Here is a 24511-nt window from a genome sequence, read left to right as displayed (position 1 = left end):
TTATCTGAATTAAACTCCATCTGCCACTTCTCAGCCCATTGGCTCGTCTGGTCCAGATCCTGTTGTAATCGGAGGTAACCCTTTTTGCTGTCCACTACACCTCCAATTTTGGTGTCATCTGCAAACTTACTAACTGTACCTCTTATGCTCGCATCCAAATCATTTATGTAAATGACAAAAAGTAGAGGGCCCAGCACAGATCCTTGTGGCACTCCATTGGTCACAGACCTCCAGTCTGAAAGCAACCCCCCACCACCACCCTCTGTCTTCTACCTTTGAGCCAGTTCTGTATCCAAGTGGCTAGTTCTCCCTGTATTCCATGAGATCTAACCTTGCTAATCAGTCTCCCATGGGGAACCTTGTGGATCGCCTTACTGAAGTCGATATAGATCACATCTACCGCTCTGCCCTCATCAATCTTCTTTGTTACCTCTTCAAAAAACTCAATCAAGTTTGTGAGACATGATTTCCCACGCACCTGAGGACTCAATCTGGTGAGCACATTGCTGGTACAGACCTGCTGCAGTGGAGGTCTCTTGACACTGAAAACTGATGAATTCTATCCAGAAGATGTACCTCTACATTTTGTAATAAGGCGACATGGTCAACCTGCAGAGACCGTCACTGGGCATGAGGCAGTGATACAGGAGTCTTTGAAAAATAGGAACAGAAGCAGGCTGTTCACCTCCTAGATCCTATCCCACCATTCTAGATCATAGCTGATCACCATGTCAATGCCATGTTTGTGCACTGTCCACATAAACCTTGATGTCATTTGTTACTAGAAATCTATCAATCCACGACTGGAACTTAATAGCAATCTGAGATAGAGAATTCTATGGATTCACCATCCTGCCAGTGAGAAAGTTCCTCCTCATGTCAGTCCTAAATGCCTTTCCTTTTATTCAGAGACTGTATCCCATGGTCTAGACTCCACAAGTGGGGAAACATCCTTTCTGCATTTACACTGTAAAAGAAAACTTATAAGTTTGTTTCAGATTGACAGCTTTCTAATCTCAGGAACCCCATTGTCTAACCTATATTTAGACTAGAATCATAGAATTATTTTATCCTGTAGTCCTACAAATCATCCCTATTTGAATAATTATCCAAGTTTTGAAGAACTCAGTTTATTCTTGTGATGATGATATTATAATATGGGCTTCTAATCTTTAAAATATCATCAACTTGATGAGTTTTTGCATTTGGCATTAAGAGAAAACAAATTGAAAATGAACTGAGACACTTGAAAATGGCTACCAAAGTCACTTGATCTGAACATAATAAAAATTTTATGAATATACAAAGGACTGTCTAATGTCTTGGACTGATTACCACATCTGTAAAGGTTAGCTGAGGGGTAATTACCTCGAATTTAAAATTCACCTCCTGGAATTTAAAATTCACCAACTGAAATGTAATGCTCACAATGAGACCTTCAACTATATTGACATGGGAATAAGATTTCTTACTGCTGGAACAAGAGCTTAAATGATTAGATTCCCTACAGTATGGAAACAGGCCCTTCGGCCCAACAATTCCACACTGATCCTCCGTAGAGTGACCCACCCAGACCCATTCCCTATCCTATATTTACCCCTAAATAATGCTCGTAACACTATGGGCAATTTAGCATGGCCACTTCACCTGACCCCCAAATCTTTGGATTGTGGGAGGAAACTGGAGCACCTGGACGAAACCCACGCAGACATGGGCAGAATGTGAAAACTCCACACGGATAGTTGCCTGAGGCAGGAATCGAACCAACCTGGGTCTCTGGCACTATGAGGCAGCAGTGCTAACCACTGAGCCACTGTATCGCCCTAATATGAAACCTGTTCTTCACATAAGAGTACTTATGGTCCCCATTATCAGCTTTTCTGCTTCCCTGGCCTGCCATCATCCATCCCTCTGCCTAACCATCTTTTTCTCTTTCTGGGCTCTGTCCGTACCCATCTTTTTAGTCTTCCTACTTTTACTCTACTTTTTCTCCACAGATGTGGCCAGACATGCTGAGTTTCTCCAGCAATTTTACGTGTTGCCTGAAATAAAATGATTAACCCCGCCCTCAACCTACATTAAAGGTCTAGCAAAACACTTTTTGTAGAAATGGAATGTCCCCATTATGAGCCAACAGCCAGCTTTTCCCTCATCAAAACCCACCACTGTGTAGGGAAAACATTAAAAGTCCAAAATACTGAACATTGACACAATGCTATCACAGATAGATACATCCATCAAAGATCCTCTTGGAAATATGTGCTGGAGCCAACATTTCTAAAGGATGTTCCAAGAATTTTGATAGATAATTGAAGATAAGCTGCCGTGTCTCCCATTTGTTTCCCACTGGACTGAACAATTTGACATTCAGTTCTCCTAGAACTGCTATAAGGAAAAGTAAAAAACCAACAGAATTTTCAACAACTGTTCATTCGCTACGATTGACTATGTCCAAGAAACCAGCTGATCAAGTTGACTTTGGATTCAAGTCTTGTGCCTCAAAAATCATCTTTGTCTTGGACACTATTAGTACCAATGTTTGTGGGCCCAAGTGAGTGCACAAAAGCTGTTGCTTGATGTTACCTTTTTTTAAAATTATTTCCCTTGGATTTGACAGTTAATAAATTTCCTCTTTTTCTTCACTTGTGAAAACCTGTTGATTGATTCACTTTTATTCACAACAAAAATAGCAAACTCTATTTTTAATGCAAAACAATAAAACTTTTGTTGTTACCAATTGAGAAGGCTAAACAGAGGGGATCTGGTTTTACACTACCTTACTTGATCACAGCAATCTGCCTTCTGCATGCTCTGAATTTCAGATCCTAAACATACGCTAATAGAGTCCGAGCTGTACAGCATGGAAACAGACTCTTTGGCCCAGCTCGTCCATGCTGACCAAGTATCCTAAACTGAACTTGTCCCATTTGCCTGTAATTAGCCCATATCTCTTTCAAACTTACCTAATGTTATAATTGTACTCGCCTCTACCACTTCCTCTGGCAGCTCGTTCCATATATGCTGTCCTCTGCGAAGAAGTTGCCCCATAGGGCCCTTTTAATTCTTTCCCCTCTCGCCTTTAACCTATGTCAATTAGTTTTGAACTACCCTACCCTGGGAAAAGACTTTGGCTATTTGCCTTATCTATGTCCCTAATGATTTTATAAACCTTTGAGGTCACCTCTCAACCTCCTATGCTCCAGGGAAAGAAAGCCCCAGCTTATCCAGCCTCTCCTGAGATCTCAAACCCTCCAATATCTGTAATATCCCATCTTACCTTCCATCTCCATTTTCTCATATCTAGTCACTGCAACAACTGTATAACTTAGCCAATCATCTCAGATGAAGTTGCTTGTCTATGCTGTTGGTTTTTTTCTGTTTATTTCCAGTAGTGATAACTTTAATTCTAGGCTTTTCTAATATGGCAAAAGTGAGGACTGCAGATGCTGGAGATTAGAGTCAAGATTAGAGTGGTGCTGGAAAAGCACTGCAGTTCAGGTAGCATCGGAGGAGCAGGAAAATTGACATTTCGGGCAGGAGCCCTTCATCAGGAATCAGAACTGAGCCTCGTTCCTGATCAAGGGCTCCTGCCTGAAACATCGGTTTTCCTGCTCCTTGGACGCTACCTGATCTGTGCATTTCCAGCACCACTCTAATCTTTTCTTCTAATATGTCCATATTATTAATAATTTTTATTTGGTTTGGCTTTTCTAATTAATTTCACCAGTTTATTTATCTGTAGGTTCACTCTTCTGTCTTTTCATTGATTTAAACAAATGACCTTTTTTTCCATTCAAAGATAAAATTTAAATGGTCTTTTCGTAGATGCTGATTAATTTGCCATGCATTTTCACTCAAAATGAAATATTATTTTCTTGTTGGGAAATTATAATTTTGGTTTTTAAGTAATGGAAATTGAATTCGTTTGAAAATTTTGTCCTCTGATAGCTAATGTTTGAGTGTGACTGAAAATATATTTTGATATTTCAGATTAATGTGTGAAACTGTCAGATATGAACGACATGAAGCAAATGAAGTTCTGTACTAGTAAGTCTATCCATTTATTTTCAGGCATGTTTGTAAGTGAGCAGGATTTATAACTGATGTATTTTAATTTGACAATCTTGCTTATAAAGATGTTAAAAAAGCTTTATGCTATCTACTTTGTCATCAGTAGAATCTTATGTCGAAGAGAGTTCGATTGGATGCAAGAAACGCTATAAACGTCAATTATGCTGAAAGAATCTTCAAAATACAGCAGTATAGTATAAATATATGTAGTGCTCCAGACCTTATCTTTGAATAATTTTTTTCATTGATGTTTCCATCTCAGATGTGACCTTTTTCAATCTGTTGTAATAGTCAACTGTTTTGATTGCCCAGTTTTAATTGCTCACTTGAAGAGATGCATCTGTTTATTTTGTGTGGGGCATCTGAGAGGATTACAGGTACTTGACGTTTGTGGAGGATTGGAGTGTGTGAAGAACATGCAGCTTCTAGGGATTTTGCAATGGCAGCAATAGTGCTGTGCGGTTTGGTTGGAAAACAAACCCTAGCAAAGTTATCGTGGCTGGAGAGAATATTTCCATGAAGAATGAAATTAATGGGCGAGTTGGGACTAGCAAGAATGCAAAGCAAATGGCATGGAAGGGATGTGGGTTGGGTAGGGTTGCTGAATTAGATATATGACAAAATAGTGTGAATATACGTTGGGTGCGTTTCCACATAGCTGATTTCCCTCAATCCTGGTGTCTTGCTTGTAAGTTTCCTCTGAGCCCTCTCCAAGCCCATTAAATTCAAAAATTTCAAAAATTCTGTGCTCAGATTTGGCATAGTTAAGGTCTCATTCGTGATAATAATCACTTTCTTGCTTTTGTACTCTGTGCCTTGGATTATAAATCAAGCCTCTTGTATGCTACTTTTTAAGCAGGTTTACCATCGTGTCCTGCCACCTTTTAAATTTGTTTATTTGTTGAAAAAGATATCCTCGCCCATTCTTTATTTGTTGAATGTACTGGTGTATTGATATTGCATTAACTGAGAAGATCACTTGATAGACTGTTTTCTAAATGGTAATTTAATGCCAAAAGGGAGTCTTTCCTCTTGAAGAAAATAGTCAATGTGGGGAATTCTCAGGATGTCAGGCTGTGACTGGTGGGATATCACAATGAGCAGTGTTTGGGACCACAGCTGTTCACAATCTGTATTAATGATTTGGATGTGAGGATCATTTGTACTATTTCCAAGTTTGCAGATGGTACAAATCCTGGTTCAAATGACAGTCATGAAAGAGAAAGATGCAAAAAAGCTTCAAGAGATTGACTGACTGAGAGGGCAAAAATTGAATAGAATGTAGGTAAATGTGAGGCTATCAATTTTTGTAGGAAGGAGAAGATGCGGCATATTTCGTTGGTGAAAGATTGGAAAGTGTTGATGTCCAAAGGGACCAAAGTTTGTTATCATTGTTCAAAAATTGCGAAAAGTTAGAATTAAAAGTTTGTGAGAAGATTTGTAGCTCGGGTGCTCGTTGTTGTGGTTCTGTTCGCCAAGCAGGGAATTTGTGTTGCAGACGTTTCGTCCCCTGTCTAGGTGGCATCCTCAGTGCTTGGGAGCCTCCTGTGAAGCGCTTCTGTGATGCTGGAGGAAACATCACAGAAGTGCTTCACAGGAGGCTCCCAAGCACTGAGGATGTCACCTAGACAGGGGACGAAACGTCTGCAACACAAATTCCCAGCTCGGCGAACAGAACCACAACAAAAGTTAGAATGCATGATTTGAGAGTAGGAATAAATAAGCCTTGATTTGATTTTATACAACATTGTTAAGACTGCACCTGGTATGTTAGTGTGCAGTTGTTATCCCATTACCTAAGGAAAGATATAATTGCCAGAGAGGGGCCACAGCTGAGTTTTGGTGGATGGATTCCTGAGCAGTGGAATTATCCTATGAGGAAAGATTGAAGCTACTGGGCCTATGTTCTCTGGGATTGAAAAGAATGAAAGGTGATCTCGTAGAAATTTTAAAAGTTCTTCAGTTGATGCAGAAAGATATTGGGGTGGCATGGGGGCTTGGCAATTAGCACTGCTGCCTCACAGGGACCTGGGTTTGGTTTCAGCCTTGGTTGACTGTGTGGAGTTTCCACATTCTCTCCACATCTGCATGGGTTACCTCTGGGTGCTCCAGAGTCCTCCCACAGTCCAGAGATGTGCAGGTTAGATGGATTAGTGATGCTAAATTGTCCTGTAGTGTCCAGAAATATGTAAGTTCAGTGAAACAGCCATGATAAATGTGGGGTTGCAAGGATATATTGGGTAGCTGCGTTTGGGTGGGATGCTCTTCAAAGAGCAACTGAAGTGAGGAGGAATGTCTTCGCTGAGAGGGAGGTGAATCTTTGGAATTCTCTCCCCTAGAGGCTGTGGAAACATGTTAAAACATGGATTGATGTATTTCTAATTAATAATGACATCAGGGATATATGGATAGCATGGGAAAATGGCTTTCAGATGGATGATCAGCCATGATAGAGAATGGTGGAGCAGGCTTGCAGGTCTGAATGTCCTACTCCTATATTGCAAAGAAAATTTAGTTGTACAGAACTTGAGTGTCGCTGAAAGAAGACATATTTTCTAGAGTCATAGAGATGTACAGCATGGAAACAGATCCTTTGGTCTAACTCGTCCATTCCGACCAGCTATTGGAATTAATCTAGTCCCATTTATCAACACTTGGCTCATATCCATCTAAACCCTTCCTATTCATATACCCATCCAGATGCTTTTTAAACGTTGTAATTGTATGAGCCTCCTGTTGCAGTTCTTTTGTCTTGCACTCATTAGGACAATCTTAATTAAATATCAATACAAACGGAAAAATCATTTATTTCTTAAGAGTGCTGATTGGTGGGGGAAGGTTCAGGTGAGAGTAGCGGGTGGGGTTGAGGTGGGGTGGGGGTGAGAACCTGATTGTGGAGACCAGAGTAAAGGAAGCAAAAATGGGAATGAAAAGTAGAAAGCAGTAATGGAAGGCAGAGCAGGACCTCATCTGATATGGCTGTAGCATATTCAAAGACGTCTTTTTGACCTTTTTAAACCCCAGTCTAAATATACTCTATCTGAATGCCTGTAATGGTTGACTTTGTAATAAGGTATCCAAGTTAACAGCACAAATTCTTGAAAACGGGGACAAAATTTGGCTGCAATAGATTAAGTAACTTCATTAAAAGGCATTATAGTGGACAGTTAATATTTAAGCAACAAATGTGAGCATTGCAATCATTAAACATTCCTTTCAGACAAATGAACACAACAAGAAAAGTAGTCTAACTATATGGTTAATAACAGAAATTAAGAATAGTTTTAAATCCAAAGAAGAGTCATATAAAGTTGCTCAAAGAAGTAGCAAGCCGAGGATCAATGTAGAACTTAGCAAAGGAGAATCAAGAGATTGATTTAAGAGGGGAAAAGTAGAGTATGAGAGTAAACTTACCAGGATCATAAAAGTGGATTGAATTAACTTCTATTGTGTGCAAAAGTAAAAAAGATGAGTGAAGACAAATGAAGGCCCCTTCCAGTCTGGAACAAGAAAATTGCGAATGAAGAACAGTAAACTATACTTTAGGTTTGTCTTCAAAGAAAAAATTGGGGATAATTTCCTAGAAATTCTCTCTTGAGAAGAAGGAATCAGTTAGATTAATATTAGTGCTAAAATAAGTAATGGCATTGAAAACTAATAAATCCTTCGAGCTTGGCAATATACATTCTGGGGTACTGAAGGAGGTGGCCATAGTTGTCATCTTCCAAAATTCTGTAGATTCTAGAACTGGAGAGTCGTAAATGTAACCCATTTTTTTCAAAGTGGAGGCAGGGAAAAATGGGGAATGAACAAAGCAATTAACCTAACATTAGTTTTAGGGTAAATGCTGGAGTCTTTTATAAACCTTTTTAATCCCTTAACCTTTGGTAGTCCCAGTCTATGTTTGGAAAGCTAAAATCCCCTAACCGTTTATTCTTACAGATAACTGACATCTCTTTACAAATTGTTTCTTGACTTCCTGCTGACTATTTGGGGGCCTGTAGTACAATGCCAATAAGGTAACCATACCTTTCTGATTTCTCAGTTCCACCCAAATAATTTCCCTGTATGTATTCTCAGGAGTATCCTTCCTGAGCATTGCCGTAATGTTATCCCTTATCAAAAATGACACTCCCTGTCCTCTCTTACCCCTCTTTCTATCCTTCCTGTAGCATTAAACTGTCAGTTCTGTCCATCCCTGAGCCACGTCTCTGTAATTGCTATGATATCCCAGCCCCATATTCCTAACCATGCCCTGAGTTCCCAGTTAGGGCTCTTTCATTGAAATAAGTGCAGTTTAATTTACCTTTTTTCTCTGCTGTGTTCCTGCCTGCCCTGACTTTGGTTCAGTTGCTCCTTTTCGCCAGTGTACCAGTATCAGACTGATCTCTTTCCTCATAACCTTCTGGGTCCCACCCCTCTACCTTACTAGTTCAAATTCTCCCAAGCTGCTCCAGCAAATCTCCCTGCTGGTACATTAGTCCCCTTCAAATTCAGCTGCAATCTGTCCTTCTCGTACAGGTCACTTCTAACCCTGAAGAGATTTTGATAATCCAAAAATATGAAACCTTCCTTCCCCCCCACCCCCCCACCCCCACCGTCCCAGCTCCTCAGCCATGCATTCATCTGCTCTATCCTCCTCTTCCTCCCCTCACTGGCCCGTAGCAGTGGCAGTAATCCAGATATTGCTACCCTTGAGAACCTTCTTTTTAAATTTCTGCCTAACTTCCTATATTCTTCCTTCAGAATCTCATCCTTTTTCCTTCCTATGTGTACAACGATCTCCTTTAAGAATATTCTGCACTCTGTCCACGATATCCTTGATACTGGCAACTTGGAGGCAGGACATCATTTTAATTTCTCACTTTTGGTTGCAGAAACGTATGTCTGTGCCTCTGAGTAGGGAGTCCCCTATCACAGTTGATTGCTTGGAACCTTGTTACATTAGAGCATGTCTCGGTACCTGAAACTTGGCTGTTCATACTACATTCCTCTGAGAGTCCTTCACCTCCTACGTTAGATGATACAAATTGAGGATCACAGTCACAGAGTATATAGTAGGCCATTTTGGACTGAGAGGAGAAGTTTTTTTACTCGCAGTTTGTGGTTCACAATTCCACAGATTTATCAGAGTGCTGTGGAGGCCAAATCCTGAAAATTATCTCCGAAAGAAACAGATTCATCTTGATGTGAGGTGTTGAGGAATATGGGCAGAGAGTGGTTCATGGTTGGGCTGAATGGCCTACTTCTGATTTGCAATGGTTGGAGAAGTGGACTCTTGTAGAAACATTACATTGGGAAAATGCACCAGTTAGATGATGAAAGACAATGAAGTGTCAAACTTTGTTTAAATTTTGAACCTAGCAGATTGACTGACTGTTCAAGTTATTGCCAAGAGAAATTCTCCAGAAAATGGCTGTCATCTATTTACTTCAGTTGCAACAATCTCAGAATGTATGTACTTAATTATCGGAACATTTGAGATCTGCAGCTCAGAATAACATACTGGTCCATGCCAGTCAAAAACTGCCACCTATCTAATCACATTTTCCAGCACTTGGCCCGTAACCTCGTTTGCAACGCAAGCGCAAACTAAATACTACTAAATTATTATGAATGTTTTTGTCTCCACCACCTTTACAGGCAGAGAGTTCCAGCTTCCCACCAGTCTCTGGGTGAAAAGTTTTATGTCATATCTCCTCAAAACCTTCTGTCCTTTGCCTTAAGTCTGTTCTCCCTTGTCAATGATCCCTCTATCGGGGGATGTTTCTATCCGTGTATCCTATTTATGCCCTTGTAGTTTTATGCATCTCAATCATGTCGCCTCTCAATCTCCTTTGACATAAGGAGAATAACCCCAGTCTGTTCAAACCTCCTTCATAACTGAAACTCTCCAGCCTAGGCAATATCCTGATAAATTTTCAGTGCTATCAAATCCCTCCGATGATGTGGATTCCAAAACTGCACCCAGTACTCTAGCTGTGGCCTAAAATATTTTATACAGTTCCACCAGAACCTCCCTGCTCATAAACTCTATGCCTTGACTAATAAAGGCAAGTGTATCATATGTCTTTTTAACAACTTTATCCACCAGTCCTGATACCTTTTAGGCACTGGAATATATGCATAGCAAGATCCCTAAAATCGCTGGTTCTTCCCAAGGTCCTATCATTCATCATGCCTTGTTTGTCCTCCCCTCTGATTTATCTAGATTCATTTCCATTTGCCACTGATCAGGCCATCTGACCAGCCTGTCTCTATATCCTTTTGTAGTCTTAAGACCTCCTCACTATTTACCACCCTGCCAATTTTTGTATTGTCTACGAACTTACTGATCAATCCTCCTACATTCAAATTTTAATTCATTTATATAAGCTACAAACAGTAAGGGCCTGATGCTCACCTGTGGGATCTCTCAGGATATGGACTTCCAGTTGGAAGAATATCCCTCAATCATCACCTTGTGCTAATTCTGTATCCAAGTTTCCAAATTTTCTTGGATCTAGTGGGCTCTTAACTTTGTTATTAGTTTCCCATGCGAGACATTACTTAGCTTTTGGTAAACTACATCAAAAGCATCCTTATCCACCCATCTGGTCTCCTGCTTGAAAAATACAGGCAAGTTTGGATAGATATGATTTCCCCTTAACGAAACCATGTTGACTGTTCTTGATTAATCTCTGCCTCATATTCATTGTGGCTGGTGACTTCAACCAAGCTAAACTCGAGAGTGCTGCCAAAGTGCCACCAATACATCTCCTGCCCAACAGAAGATCGAACATTCTGGACCACTGCTGTACGACCATCAAAGATGCCTACCAATCCATCCCCCAGCCACACTTTGGAAAAATCAGATCACAGCGCAGTGTTTATCTCCCATCTTACAAGAGAAGCTGAAACGGGAGGACCCCTCACAAAAGGAAGTGCTGGACGAGGCTGTGGAAGACTACCTCTAGGACTGTTTTGATTCGGTGGACTGGACCGTGTTTAAGTAGTCCGTGGAAAACCTAGACTGAGTATGCCACCACTGTCACTGACTACATTAGCAAATGCATGGAGGATCACATACCAAGAAAGTCAATCCAAGTGTTCCCCAACCTTAAACCTTGGATGAACCTGGAAGTCCACTTACTCCTGAACACAAAACTTGCAGCATTCAAATCAGATGACCCAAGTCAATACAAGAAATCCAGATATGACCCCCCACAAAATTATCCAAGATGCCAAGAGGCAGTACCAGACTAGGTTAAAGGCCCATACCTACCAATCAGACTCCCGCCACCAATGGCAAGGGATACAAAATAAAGCAGAGCAAGATAACAGACAAAGACAAGATACCTCCTTGATGCGCTCAGTGCTTTCTATACTTGGTTTGAGCAGAATGCCAGTGCTGCAGTGACACTTGTCCCAACGGCCCTGGATACACTTGTTCCCTCAGTCACTGCTGCAGGTTTCCGATCAGTCTTCCTGCGAGTCAACCCAAGGAAAGTGACCAGCCTGGACGGTGTGCCCAGTCAAGCACTCAAATCCTGTGTGCACCAAATGGCGGAGGTATTCATCTCCACCTTCAATCTCTCCCTCCTCAAGCCATAGTGCAGATGACACCAAAATTGGAGGTGTCGTGGACAGTGAAGAGGGAACCTCCGATTACAATAGGATCTGGACCAGATGGGCCAATGGGCTGAGAAGTGGCAGATGGAGTTTAATTCAGATAAATGCGAGGTGCTGCATTTTGGGAAAGCAAATCTTAGCAGGACTTATACACTTAATGGTAAGGCCCGAGGGAGTGTTGCTGAACAAAGAGACCTTGGAGTGCAGGTTCATAGCTCCTTGAAAGTGGAGTTGCAGGTAGATAGGATAGTGAAGAAGGCATGCAGTATAAATGTTAGTTTCCCTTTATATCAGTATTCATTGCAAATTATCCAAATGAAAAACACAGAAGGATGCCATTCCACCCATTACGTCTGTACTGGCTCCAAAAAGAGCTACCCATCTAATCTCATTCTCCAGCCCTTTCTCCATAGTCCTCGAAATTCATCACATTCAAATATGTATTTAATTCTCTTTTGAAAACAGCCTCCACCATTCTCCCAGGCAATGCATTCCAAATCCTGACAACTGAGAAAAGAGGTTTTTTCTTATCTCACTCCTAGCTTGCTTCTTGTGGTATCCTCACCACCTCTGGCCTACATATGTGACAAGCACTCACTCACTGCACCACTGATATGTTAAGAAGTTTGAGAAGAGATTTAGCAGAATGTTGCCAGGCATGGAAGGTTTGACTTCTAAAGAAAGCCTGTATAGGCTGGGACTTTGAGTTTGAGAAGTTGAGCATAAGAGGTTGAGAGGTGACCTGATAGAAGTTTGAGAAGTTTGAAGTAGTGTTGGTGGTAGTGTGCTTTTCCTAAAATGGAGAATTTTGAGACTAAGAGGGCACATTTTTAAGGTGAGAGGAGAGAGATTTGAAAAATACATAAGTGGCAAATCGTTTACACAGAGGGTGGTTTGTGTGTTTGATGAACTTCCTGAGGAAATGGTGGACGCTGGTGCAATTTTTAAAAGCCATTTGGATGGATATGTGAATAGAAAATACGTGGAGGGATAAGGGCTAGGAGAAGGCAGGTGGGACGAGTTTAGTTTCGGATCATGTTCGGCATGGACTGTTTAGGCTGCAAGGTCTGTTCCCATGCTGTATGACTCTATGATGCTCAGTAGCTGCAGTTTGTACTATCTAGGAATTCACCAAAGACCCTCAGATCCACCTTCCAAACCCGTGACCAATTTAATCTAGAAGGGCAGCAGATACATGGGAACACCACCACTTTCAAGTTCCCCTCCAAGCCACTTACTATTGGAAATATATCACTGTTCCTTCATTGTCGCTGATCAAAATCCTGGAATTACCTCTCTAAGGACATCGTGGGTCAACCCACACCAGGTGGATTGCAGCAGTTCAAGATGGCAGCTCACCATCACCTTCACAAGGACAACCAGGAACAGTCATAAATGCTGGCCAGCCAACAACACCCACATTCTATAAATACATTTTAAAAAGTGTGACTCTTGCTCTCTGAAATAGTTGAGCAAGCAACTTACTTGTTTGTAATCATTACAAACTCTGATAAAATAAATTAATCTGGATGGATCATTTGGCATTGACCAAAACACTGAAAATTGCAGTGACTGGCACATCTTTGTGGAACCTGCAAAGTCCTCCATGAATCAGTTCTGCTCCATACTGAAAGTTAAGCTGAGGATGCACTGTGGGTGATAAAGGCACAGAATGTCCTATGGGTGGGGGATTTCATGCCTATCACAAGAGTGACTTGTCAGCCCTAACACTAACTTAGCTGCTGCATCTTTCCTGTGGTAAGTGATCCGCGAACCAGCAAGAGTGAAAAATATGCTTGACCTGTTGTCTTATGTCTCACAGTTACTATACTGGTAGACCTTTAAAAGGCATATTATCGCTGCATCATTACATGTGATCTGAGGGTACAAAGATTTCATACTCCATCTTACCTCTGATCACTTAAAGCATGGCACACTACTGAAAGCATACTTGTTATAACACAATAGCTGAATGCTAGCCTAGATACTTGTGTCTGAGGTATGTATTATTATACATCATAGTTTTTGTAATAAATACCTATTAGGTTCTTTAGTTCCACAATATACATGACTGTTCTGTTGTGGGCATAACATAAACATTGCTGCATCAGGTAAAATACCCTGTTGGGGGAAAATTTGGACCAACCTTTCCCTCATCAGGTTGTGTAGCAGATACATCTTTCCATTTAGCATTAGTAGGAGTGACCACCGCACAATTCCTGGGGAGACCAAGTCCAACTTTTACAATAAGGCCACTTTTTGTTGTGTTATTTTGTAAGATCATTGTGTCACGGGGATAAATTTCAAACAGATCTAGCAACTCAAGATTGGAAGTCCTTTATATTCCCCATTCTACTCTTACCACCATGGTAGGTGATCAACTCTAAATCAATGAAGAGTTAAAGAGGACATGCCAGGATTGGCACTGCCATACCTAAAAATGAGGTGTCAATTTGCTAAAGTTAAAATATCGTAAAGAGTATTGTGATAGGGCTAAGTGATCCCACGGCCAGCAGTTCAGATCTAACCTCTGCAGTCCTGCCACAATGATAACCACAGTGGTGGTCAATTGAACAACTCATGGGAGAAGGCAGCTCCATAAATACCCTCATCTTTGAAGAGCCTGGTACCTAAGTGCGAAAAATGAGGTTGAGCATTTGCGAGCATGTTCAAGGAGAAGTGGTGGATCCTCCTTGGTCTCCCCGTGATGTCCCCAGCATCACACATGGCAGTTCTCAGCCAGCTTGATTCGCTCTTTGTGATATCAAGAAATGGCTGAAGGCAATAGATACTTGAAAGTCACAGAGTCTTATAGCATGGAAACAGACACTTTGATTTGACTCGTCTGCACCGACCGGACATCCCGATCTGATTTAGTCCTATTTACCAGCATTTTGTCCCTATCCCTCTAAACCCTTCCTATACATATGCCCATTCAGATGCCTTTTAAATGTTGTAATTGAATCAGCCTCTTCCACTTCCTCTGACAGCTCATTCCATACACGCACCACCCGCTGGGTGAAAAAGTTACCCCTCATTTCCCTTTGAAATCTTTCCCCGTTCACCTTAAACCTATTACCCTCTGGTTTATGTTCTTGGCAACCTCACCATCTGTCCCCATCACTCTCCTTTCCTGCTCCCCCCTACTCTCTACAACACAGACCATCATTTTCCAGCCCCTTTCAGTTCTGAACAAGAGTTAGATGAGACTCTTGACATTATCTGTTTCTCTCTCCGCACAAATTTCCTGATCTGTTCACTTCCTCTATCACCCACTGTGTGGTCTATATTATCCGTGGTTCCTTTTGAGTCCTGCTTTTGCGCAGTGAGGGGCAGCAGCTGCATGAGAGTGTCAGTCAGAGGCTTGGTCTGCAGGGCCTGATGGGAGTTGTAGTTCTGATGAGCATGCACACGCTCCATGGCAGGTGGTGGCCAACAGTTGAGATTTCGAATGTGAGCACATGAGACCCCCCCCCCATTTGTCTGGAATTGGGGGTGTGCTTCTGTAAATACCGAGCGGAGGGGGGGGGCGGGTTTATAGACCAATAGACCCATCAATCACTGCCCTCCCTCTGCCCACACATTTAATCGACATCTTCCCTCTGCCCATGCCCTAAGTTGGCACCTTCTCTCAGTCACACTCTCAATCGTCATACTTGTTTTAGAGGAAGTGTAGGAAATGTTCAGACATTTTATCTCTGATTGTTCACTTGTAGGAAGTGGGTGTCACCGGCTGGGCCAGCATTTTATTGCCCGTCCTTAGTGGCATTCAGGAAAATTCTGGTGAGCTGCCTCCTGCCTCCTTGACCTGTTGCAGTTCATCTACTGTTGATAGACCCACATTGTTAGGGAGGGAACTCCCAGGATATTGATTCAACGAAGCTGAGTGGACAATGATATGTTTCCGATTCAGATTGTTGAATGGCTTAGGGGTTAACTTGCTGGGGGTGGGTTGCTCCCATGGATTTGGGGAATTTTTGTAGGGCATCTTATAGATAGTACACACTGCTGCAACTGAGCATTGGTTGTGGGCCCTCTGCTTGTTTTAGGATGTGGTGACATTAAAGTGAGCTGCTTTGTCCTGGATGGTGTCAAACCTTTTGAGTGTATTTTGGAGCAGAAACCATCCAGATAAGTGGGGAGTATTCCATCACTCTCCTGACTTAGATTTTGTAGATGGTGGACGGGCTTTGGGGAGTCAGGAGGTGATCAATGCGATACACGTTTCCTAACCTCTGACCTACACTTGGAGCCATTGTATTTATATGGCTAGTCCAGTTCAGATACTGGTCAGTGGTATCTCTAGGATGTTGATAAGGGATTCAGTGATGGGAAGAATACCAATGGGCAGTGGTTAAGATTGTCTCTTATTGGAGATGGTCATTGCTTGGCATTTGTGTGGCGCAATTGTTACTTACCACTTTTCAGCACAAGGCTGAATATCCACTCTTGTTGCATTTGATGTGGACTGCTTCAGAATCTGAGAAGGTGTGAATGGTGCTGAATATTGTGTAATCATCAGTAAACATCCCCACTTCTGATCTTATCGTGGAAGGAAGGTTATTGATGAAGTAGCTAAAGATGGTTGGACCTAGGCCACTACTGTGGGGAGCGAGAGCTCCTGTGGTACAATGGTAGTGTCTCTACCTCTAAGCTGGAAGACTTGTGTTCAAGTTCCATCTGCTGCAGGGGTACATCAGAACATCTCTGAAGATGTTGATTCAGAATACTTACCCTGAGGAGCTCCTGCAGGGATATCCTGGAGCTGAGATGACTGACCTCCAACAGCCACAACCAACTTCCTGTGTGCAAAGTCCTCCATACCCCCAAACTCAGGAATTAACATTCAGTTCCTCAGAGTTGGAAACTAGCTCCTTTCACAATTAACAGTTGACACCATTCTAGCAACAGTACTAAACATTTGTGAATCAAATGGAGTATCCCTCACCAAACTTTTCCAGTAGAGTTACAACATTGACATCTATCCAGCAGTGTAGAAAATTACCCAGGTATCTCCTGTTCATGAAACGCAGCCAATTATAGCTCCCTCAGCCTGTTCTGAATCACTCCGTGTGGCAGAAAGAAGCCTGAGCAATATTGAAGTTAGTGAAGTTAACCTAATGCAAGGGAAGACTGTCAGGTTGTTGGAGTTAAGTCGTCTTAATATGAAGCCATTACTGCACAAGTTAATCAGGATCGTGTCCTAGATCCACAGTTCTTTAGTTGATTCATCAATGACTCTCGAATTTGTGTCACATGTAGACAGGATGATAATAAAAGGCATTTAGCACATTTGCCTTCATTGGGGTAGGCCATTTAGGACAGAGATGAGGAGAAACATCTTCACCCAGAGAGTAGTGGGTGTGTGGAATGCTCTGCCCCAGAAGGCAGTGGAGGCCCAGTCTCTGGAGTCATTTAAGAAAGAGTTGGATAGAGCTCTCGAGGATAGTGGAATCAAGGGTTCTGTAGATAAGGCAGGAACAGGATACTGATTGAGGATGATCATCCATGATCATAATGAATGGTGGTGCAGGCTCGAAGGGCAGAATGGCCTACTCCTGCACCTATTGTCTATTGACTTGCGACTCCACTTTCAAGGAACTATGAACCTGTATTCCAAGGTCTCTTTGTTCAGCAACATTCCCTAGGACCTTACTGTTAAGTGTATAAGCCCTGCTAAGATTTGCTTTCCCAAAATGCAGCACTTCACATTTATCTAAAGTAAACTCCATATACCACTTCTCAGCCCATTGGCCCATCTGATCAAAACCATGTTGTAATCTGAGATAACCTTCTTCGCTGTCCACTACACCTCCAATTTTGTTGTCTTCTGCAAACTTACTAACTATACTACTTACTAACTACTTGGTAGTGTGGAAGAGCAGAGGGATCTTGGTGTCCATGTACACAGATCTCTGAAAGTTGCCACCCAGGTAAATAGTGCAGTGAAGAAGGCATATGGCGTACTGACTTTTATTGGTAGAGGAATTGAGTTCCGGAGTCCTGAGGTCATGCTGCAGTTGTATAAGACTCTGGTGCGGCCGCATCTGGAATATTGTGTGCAGTTTTGGTCGCCATACTATAGGAAGGATGTGGAGGCACTGGAACGGGTGCAGAGGAAGTTTACCAGGATGTTGCCTGGTATGGTAGGAAAATCCTATGAGGAAAGGCTGAGGCACTTGGGGTTGTTTTCATTGGAGAAAAGAAGGTTTAGGGGTGATTTGATAGAGGTGTACAAGATGATTAGGGGGTTAGATAGGGTTGACAGTGAGAACCTTTTTCCACGTATGGAGTCAGCTATTACAAGGGGGCATAGCTTTAAATTAAGGGGGGGTAGATATAGGACTGATGTTAGGGGTAGGTTCTTCACTCAGCGAGTCGTAAGTTCATGGAATGCCCTGCCAGTAGCAGTAGTGGACTCTCCCTCTTTATGGGTATTTAAGCGGGCATTGGATAGGTATATGGAGGATAGTGGGTTAGTGTAGGTTAGGTGGGCTTTGATCGGCGCAACATCGAGGGCTGAAGGGCCTGTACTGCGCTGTATTCTTCTATGTTCTATGTTCTATACTGCCTATGTTCACATCCAAATCATTTATATAAATGATGAAAAGTAGTGGACCCAACATCAATCCTTGCGGGACTCCACTGGTCACAGGTCTCCAGGCTGAAAAGCAACCCTCCACCACCACCCTCTGTCTTCTACCTTTGAGCCAATTCTGTATCCAGATGGCTAGTTCTCCCTGTACACCATGAGATCTAACCTTGCTAAGCAGTGTCCCACGGGGAACCTTGTCGAATGCCTTAAAGAAGGCCATATAGATCATGTCCATTGCTCTGCGTCATCAATCCTCTTTGTTACTACTTCAAAATACTCAATCAAGTTCATGAGACATGATTTCCCATGTAGAAAGCAATGCTGACTGTCCCTAATCAGTCCTTGCCTTTCCAAATACATGGACATCCTGTCCCTCAGGATTCCCTCCAACAATTTGTCCACCACTGATGTCAGACTCACTGGTCTGTAGTTCCTTGGCCTTTCCTTACCACCTTTCTTAAATAGTGGCACCACCTAGCTAACTTCTCATCTTCCGGCACATCATCTGTGATTATCAATGATTCAAATATCTCAGCAAGGGGCCCAGTAATCACTTCCCTAGCTTCCCACAGAGTTCTGAGCACACTTGATCAGGTCCTGGGGATTTATCCACTTTAATGCGCTTCAAGACAATCCAGCACCACCGCCTCTGTAATATGGAAATTTTGCAAGATGTCACCATCTATTTCCCCACTTGTATATCTTCCATTTGCTTCTCTACAGTAAACACTGATGCAAAATACTCATTTAGTATCTGCCCCATCTCCTGTGGCTCCACACAAAGGTTGCCTTGCTGATCTTTGAGGAGCCATATTCTCTCCCAAGTTACCCTTTTGTCCTTAATGTATTTGTAAAAAAACCTTGTGATTCTCCTTAATCCTATTTGCCAAAGCTATCTCATGTCCCCTTTTTGCCCTCCTGATTTCCCTCTTGAGTATACTCCTACTATACTTGTCACTTATCAGGTGAAGCCTGAATGCTGTCCTGGTCTTTCTGCATTCCTGGTAAGGACTGCTTCTAAGGATTCTTCTCTAAGGATTCTCTCGATCTCTCATGTCTATACCTGACATATCCTTCCTTTTTCTTAACCAAGAGCTGAATTTCTCTAGTCATCCAGCATTCCCTACACCTACCAGCCTTGTATTTCACTCTAACAGGAATATACTATCTCTGGATTCTTGTTATCTATGGATTCTTGTTATCTAATTTATGAAGGCTTCCCATTTTCCAGCTATCCCTTTTTATGTGCAAACATCTGGCCCCAATCAGCTTTGAAAGTTCTTGCCTAATATCGTCAAAATTAATTTTCCTCCAATTTGGAAGTTCATCTTTTAGATCTGGTCTATCCTTTTCCATCATTGTTTTAAAGTTAATACAATTATGGTCACTGGCCTCGAAATGCTCCCCCACTGACACCTTAGTTACCTGCCATGCCTTATTTCTGAAGAGTAGGTTAGGTTTGCACCTTTTCTAGTAGGTACATCCATATACTGAATCAGAAAATTTTCCTGTACACACTTAACAAATGCTTCTCCATCTAAACCCTTAACACTATGGCAATCCCAATCTATGTTTGGAAAGTTAAAATCCCCTACCAAAACCACCCTATTATTCTTACAGATAACGGAGATCTCCTTACAGATCTGTTTCTCAATTTCCCTCTGACTATTAGGGGTCTATAATACAATCCCAATAAGGTGATCATTCCATTCTTATTTCTCAGTTCCACCCAAATAACTTCCTTGGACATATTCCCAGGAAAATCCTCCCTGAATACAGCAGTAATGCTATCCCTTTTCAAAAGTGCCACTCCCCCTCCCCCCCCCCCCCCCCCACTACCACCAACCTTTTTATCCTTCCTATAGCATTGTATCTTGGAACATTAAGCTGCCAGTCTTGTCTATCCCTGAGCCATGTTTCTGTAATTGCTATGATATCCCAGTCCAAGTTCATGTGCCTTCCCTTTTAGTCCTCTTGTATTGAAGTAAATACAGTTTTATCAGTTCTACCTTGTTCTCTGCTTTGTCCCTACCTGCCCTGACTGGCGCTCTCCTTTCCCCAACTGTACCAGTCCCACATTGATCTTTTTCTTCAGTATCTCCCTGGGTCCCACCCCACCTTACTAGTTTATACATGAGGTGACCTTATAGCAGTTTTTAAAATAGTGAGGGGTGTAGATAGAGGTATTAGTAGTTGTCTTTTGTTTAGGATGGGACATTTCAAGACAAGAAGGTGCATTTTTAAGGGGAGAGGAGAGAGATTTTTAAAAAGCCATGACGGGCAGATTTTTACACAAGGGGTGGTTCGTGTGTGGAATGACTTTCCTGAGTGGATGGGATTACAACATTTTAAGAGACATTTGGATAAATACATAAACAAGGAAGGGATAGGGGCAAAAAGCAGGCGAGTAGGGCTAAATGCTACAGATGCTAGAAATCTGAATCACGTGAGAATGCTGGAGAAACATGGCACATCTGGTAGCATCTATGGAAAGAGAAACCAACCTAAAAACATGTCCATTCCAAGAGGGCTTCTCTTCAGAAGAAGTTAAAACGGACTTGAAATATTAACTTGAATTCTCACTCCACAGGTGCTGCCAGACCTGCTCAGTTTCTTTGGTATTCTCTGTGCTCTTTCTAGAGTCTGCTATGTTATAGGTATTGATGTTGTCTATAGTGTGATACCTGTGCTATTGAATAATCCTATGAAATCAAGTTAAACTTAATGTGGAGCATGAAATGGAAATTGTGGAGCAGAAAATATTATTGTTTTTACCCCAGAAAATGAACCAGACCAGACGTACAAATACTGTAGATGCAGGAAATTATTGGAATTATTGTCCTTTCATTGATGCCTGATGTTTCTCATAATATTAGACAAATCTTAGTTGCATCAGTTCATAAGAATCTGTGAAACAAAATATACTAATTATTCCAAAGTATGGTTTGAAAATTTAAAATTCTTGCTAAATGATGCAAGTGTAGTTCATGAAGAATATAGATGGCTAATAACTTGGAGAGACAGTGATTTTGTGGCAGTGTTACAGGGCCTTGTGTCTTTAACTATCATAGTAACTCTCAGGCTGTGCTGTCAGACATTTTAGAAGCTTCAGGATATGATGTATCTGAGTTGCAAAAAGGAGTGTTGTCTCTTATCCAGAGCTGCTGTCTCAGAAAGTAAAGGGAGACATTAGTTTTGAGCCTGATCAAGATCAAAAATAGGTATTCAGGGTTTTTGTAGTATTGTTTGGTTGTATAGCTCTCTTCCCCAGAAGTTGAAGCTGCAGAAAGGTTAAGAGTGAAAAGGCTAGAACTAACCTGATGACTGGGTTTGTTTACTGTTTCTTGGGCTATTGAAGCAAGTATTTTTTTCCGTGGGGAATCTTTCATGACTTCTGCTAAATCCAGCTACTCAGAGCTGGCAAATGTTCTGACAGCCTGAGTTTACTTATGGATGCTCAATTGTATTCTTGTCGTTCAGTGACCTTTTTGATCATGTTCCAGTTTTGCAGTAAGAGGAAGGAAGGTGACTTTACATGAGCAGTTTTATGGAATTGAAATGAAAATTATTTTATTTACAACAGTAATTTAAAAAATAAATCTTTTGCAAATTTGGTACTAATATTATCATTATTTAAACTTCATTCGTTCCAGATTGCTTTTGAAAGTTTTTTGAAACAAAAGTGAAAGTCTGATGTCTTATATTACGTTGGAAAATGGGATTTTTTTTTCTGAGTCTAAATTGGAACAGGTAGTAAATAAAGTGAGCGTGCCTGAGAAAATTAAGCCAAGTGTTGGCAGTTCTTAAGAATTCATAAATGTTAAGGTTAATACTGCAGTTGCCATATTAGGATTTTCAATTTACTATATCTATTGTATAGCCTAACAGAAATTCAAGTAATTTAATCTTTGGATAATGAAGCAGAAGCATATTCAGTGAAAAGTTGCTGTCAGAAAACATAGGGCGGCGCGCTGGCACAGTGGTTAGCACTACTGCCTCACAGCGCCAGAGACCTGGGTTCAATTCCTGCCTCAGGCGACTGACTGTGTGGAGTTTGCACATTCTCCCCGTGTCTGTGTGGGTTTCCTCCGGGTGCTCCGGTTTCCTCCCACAGTCCAAAGATGTGCAGGTCAGGTGAATTGGCTATGCTAAATTGCCCGTAGTGTTAGGTAAGGGGTAAATGTAGGGGTATGGGTGGGTTGCGCTTCGGCGGGGCGGTGTGGACTTGTTGGGCCGAAGGGCCTGTTTCCACACTGTAATGTAATCTAATGTAATCTAATCTAAATACCATATTTCATGTTCACACAAGTGTCTGCTGGCTTCACCTCACCACTTAATCTTTTCATTGCCTCTGATGTTCCTCCCCTACTTGTTTGACACCTAGCACTGGATGAACAAAAAAAAAAGCCAGTTGTTCAGTGTCTATCAAAAGTTCTTTTCCCCAGCTGCAGGTTCTAACACTCTCTTTGAGAATTGTCTAAGGCTAAGTTAGATGGGTTGCAACCTGGATATTGCATTTGACCCTGATATGAACTTCAAGCTGCATATTTGCTGTATCATTAGTATTGCCTACCTCCATATTGTAACATTCACTACACTTCTCTATTGCTAAAACTCTCATCCATGTCTTTTGTTTTTAAACCTCTGACTAATCATCTAGCCTGATTTCTCCATACCACCATACCTAAACTCAAGCACATCTAAAAGTCTGCTGCCCTATCCTGACAGTCATCAAGTTCACATATCAACCCTGTGCTTTTGTCCTGGCAATGCTTTGATTTTTAAGATTCTTATTATTTCTTTTAAATTCCTCCAGTACCTCATATGGAATAAAAGTCTGCTATGTCGTTCGATATTTGTGTTTAGCATCTGGAATTTCTTCTCAATATTGTTTTGTGTGGGGTCTGCCATTGGATTGTGTAACCCAATTGACGTTGTTTTAGAGCAGCCCTTCCTGCTTTTAGACACTGATGAACATACCTCTCCCTGACCCTGTTAGTTGCTGCTGACATTCCTTTTCGGTTCCAACTCACTGATCTATTGAGTCCCTGCCTACTTTCCCTCTTGCTATGTTTCCCAATCTCCATCCCTTCCAGACTCTGCTAACTTTCTTTCTCATCACCCTCCTGTTTTCCTGCTGACTCTCTGTCTCTGACCCTGTTAGTCAGATGGGCCAGTGAGCCAAGGGGTTGCAGATGGAGCTTAATTTAGATAATGTGAGGTGCTGCATTTTGGAAGAGCTGGTGAGAGCATGCCTTATATGCTTAATGGTTAGGTCCTGGGGAGTATTGCGGAACAAAGGGACCTGAGAGTGCAGGTTCATAGTTCTTTGAAAGTGGAGTCTCAGGTAGACAGGATAGTGGAGAAGGCATTTGGTATGCTTGCATTTATTGGTCAGTGCATTGAGTATAGGAGTTGGGAGGTCATCTTACAGCTGTACAGGACAGTGGTTAGGCCACTTTTGGAATACTGCCTTCAGTTCTGGTATCCCTCCTATAGGAAGGATTTGGAAGGGTTCAGAAAACATTTACAAGAATGTTGCCAGGGTTGGGAGGGTTTGAGCTATAAAGAGAGGTTAAATAGGCTTGAACCAATTTCTGATTAGATTACTTACAGTGAGGAAACAGGCCCTTCGGCCCAACAAGTCCACACAGCCCCGCTGAAGCGCAACCCACCCATACCCCTACATTTACCTCTTACCCAACACTACGGGCAATTTAGCATGGCCAATTCACCTGACCTCTACATCTTTGGACTGTGGGAGGAAACTGGAGCACCCGGAGGAAGAACGTGCAAACTCCACACAGTCAGTCGCCTGAGGCGGGAATTGAACCCAGGTCTCTGGCGCTGTGAGGCAGCAGTGCTAACCACTGTGCCACCGTGCCGCCCTAACATCAGAACATCAGAAGCTGAGAGGTGACCTTATCGAAGCTTAGAAAATTATGATAGGCCTGGATAGGGTAAATCGACAAGGTCTTTTCTTGGATGGGGGAGTCTAAAAGTAGAGGGTGTATGTTAAAAGGTGAGATGGGAAAGATTTAAAAAGGACCTAAGGAGCAACATTTTCACGCAGAGGATGGTGCATGTATGGAATGAGCTACCAGAGGAAGTGGTGGAGGCTGATACAATTACATCATTTAAAAGGCACTTGGGTGGGTATATGAAGTGGCAGGGTTTCGAGGGACAAGGGCAAAGTGTAAGCAAATGGGGCTAGATTATTTAGGATTTCTGGTC

At 41.9% G+C, this 24511-nt stretch overlaps 1 protein-coding gene across 6 annotated transcripts in view; it reads left to right on the top strand.

The window, feature by feature from the left end:
• The window catches only part of rapgef2b (Rap guanine nucleotide exchange factor 2b), a 389412-nt gene that overhangs the window by 98148 nt on the left and 266753 nt on the right, over window positions 1-24511 (top strand). For all 6 annotated transcript variants that reach the window (XM_072584246.1, XM_072584244.1, XM_072584245.1 and 3 more), the window contains one exon: window positions 3991-4047. In XM_072584246.1, coding sequence (XP_072440347.1) covers window positions 3991-4047 — 57 coding nt within the window. The remainder of the gene's footprint in view (window positions 1-3990; window positions 4048-24511) is intronic.

Source organism: Chiloscyllium punctatum, chromosome 14 (assembly GCF_047496795.1).
Source record: "Chiloscyllium punctatum isolate Juve2018m chromosome 14, sChiPun1.3, whole genome shotgun sequence".
Lineage (NCBI taxonomy): Eukaryota > Metazoa > Chordata > Chondrichthyes > Orectolobiformes > Hemiscylliidae > Chiloscyllium > Chiloscyllium punctatum.
This window is presented reverse-complemented; position numbering and strand designations above follow the sequence as displayed.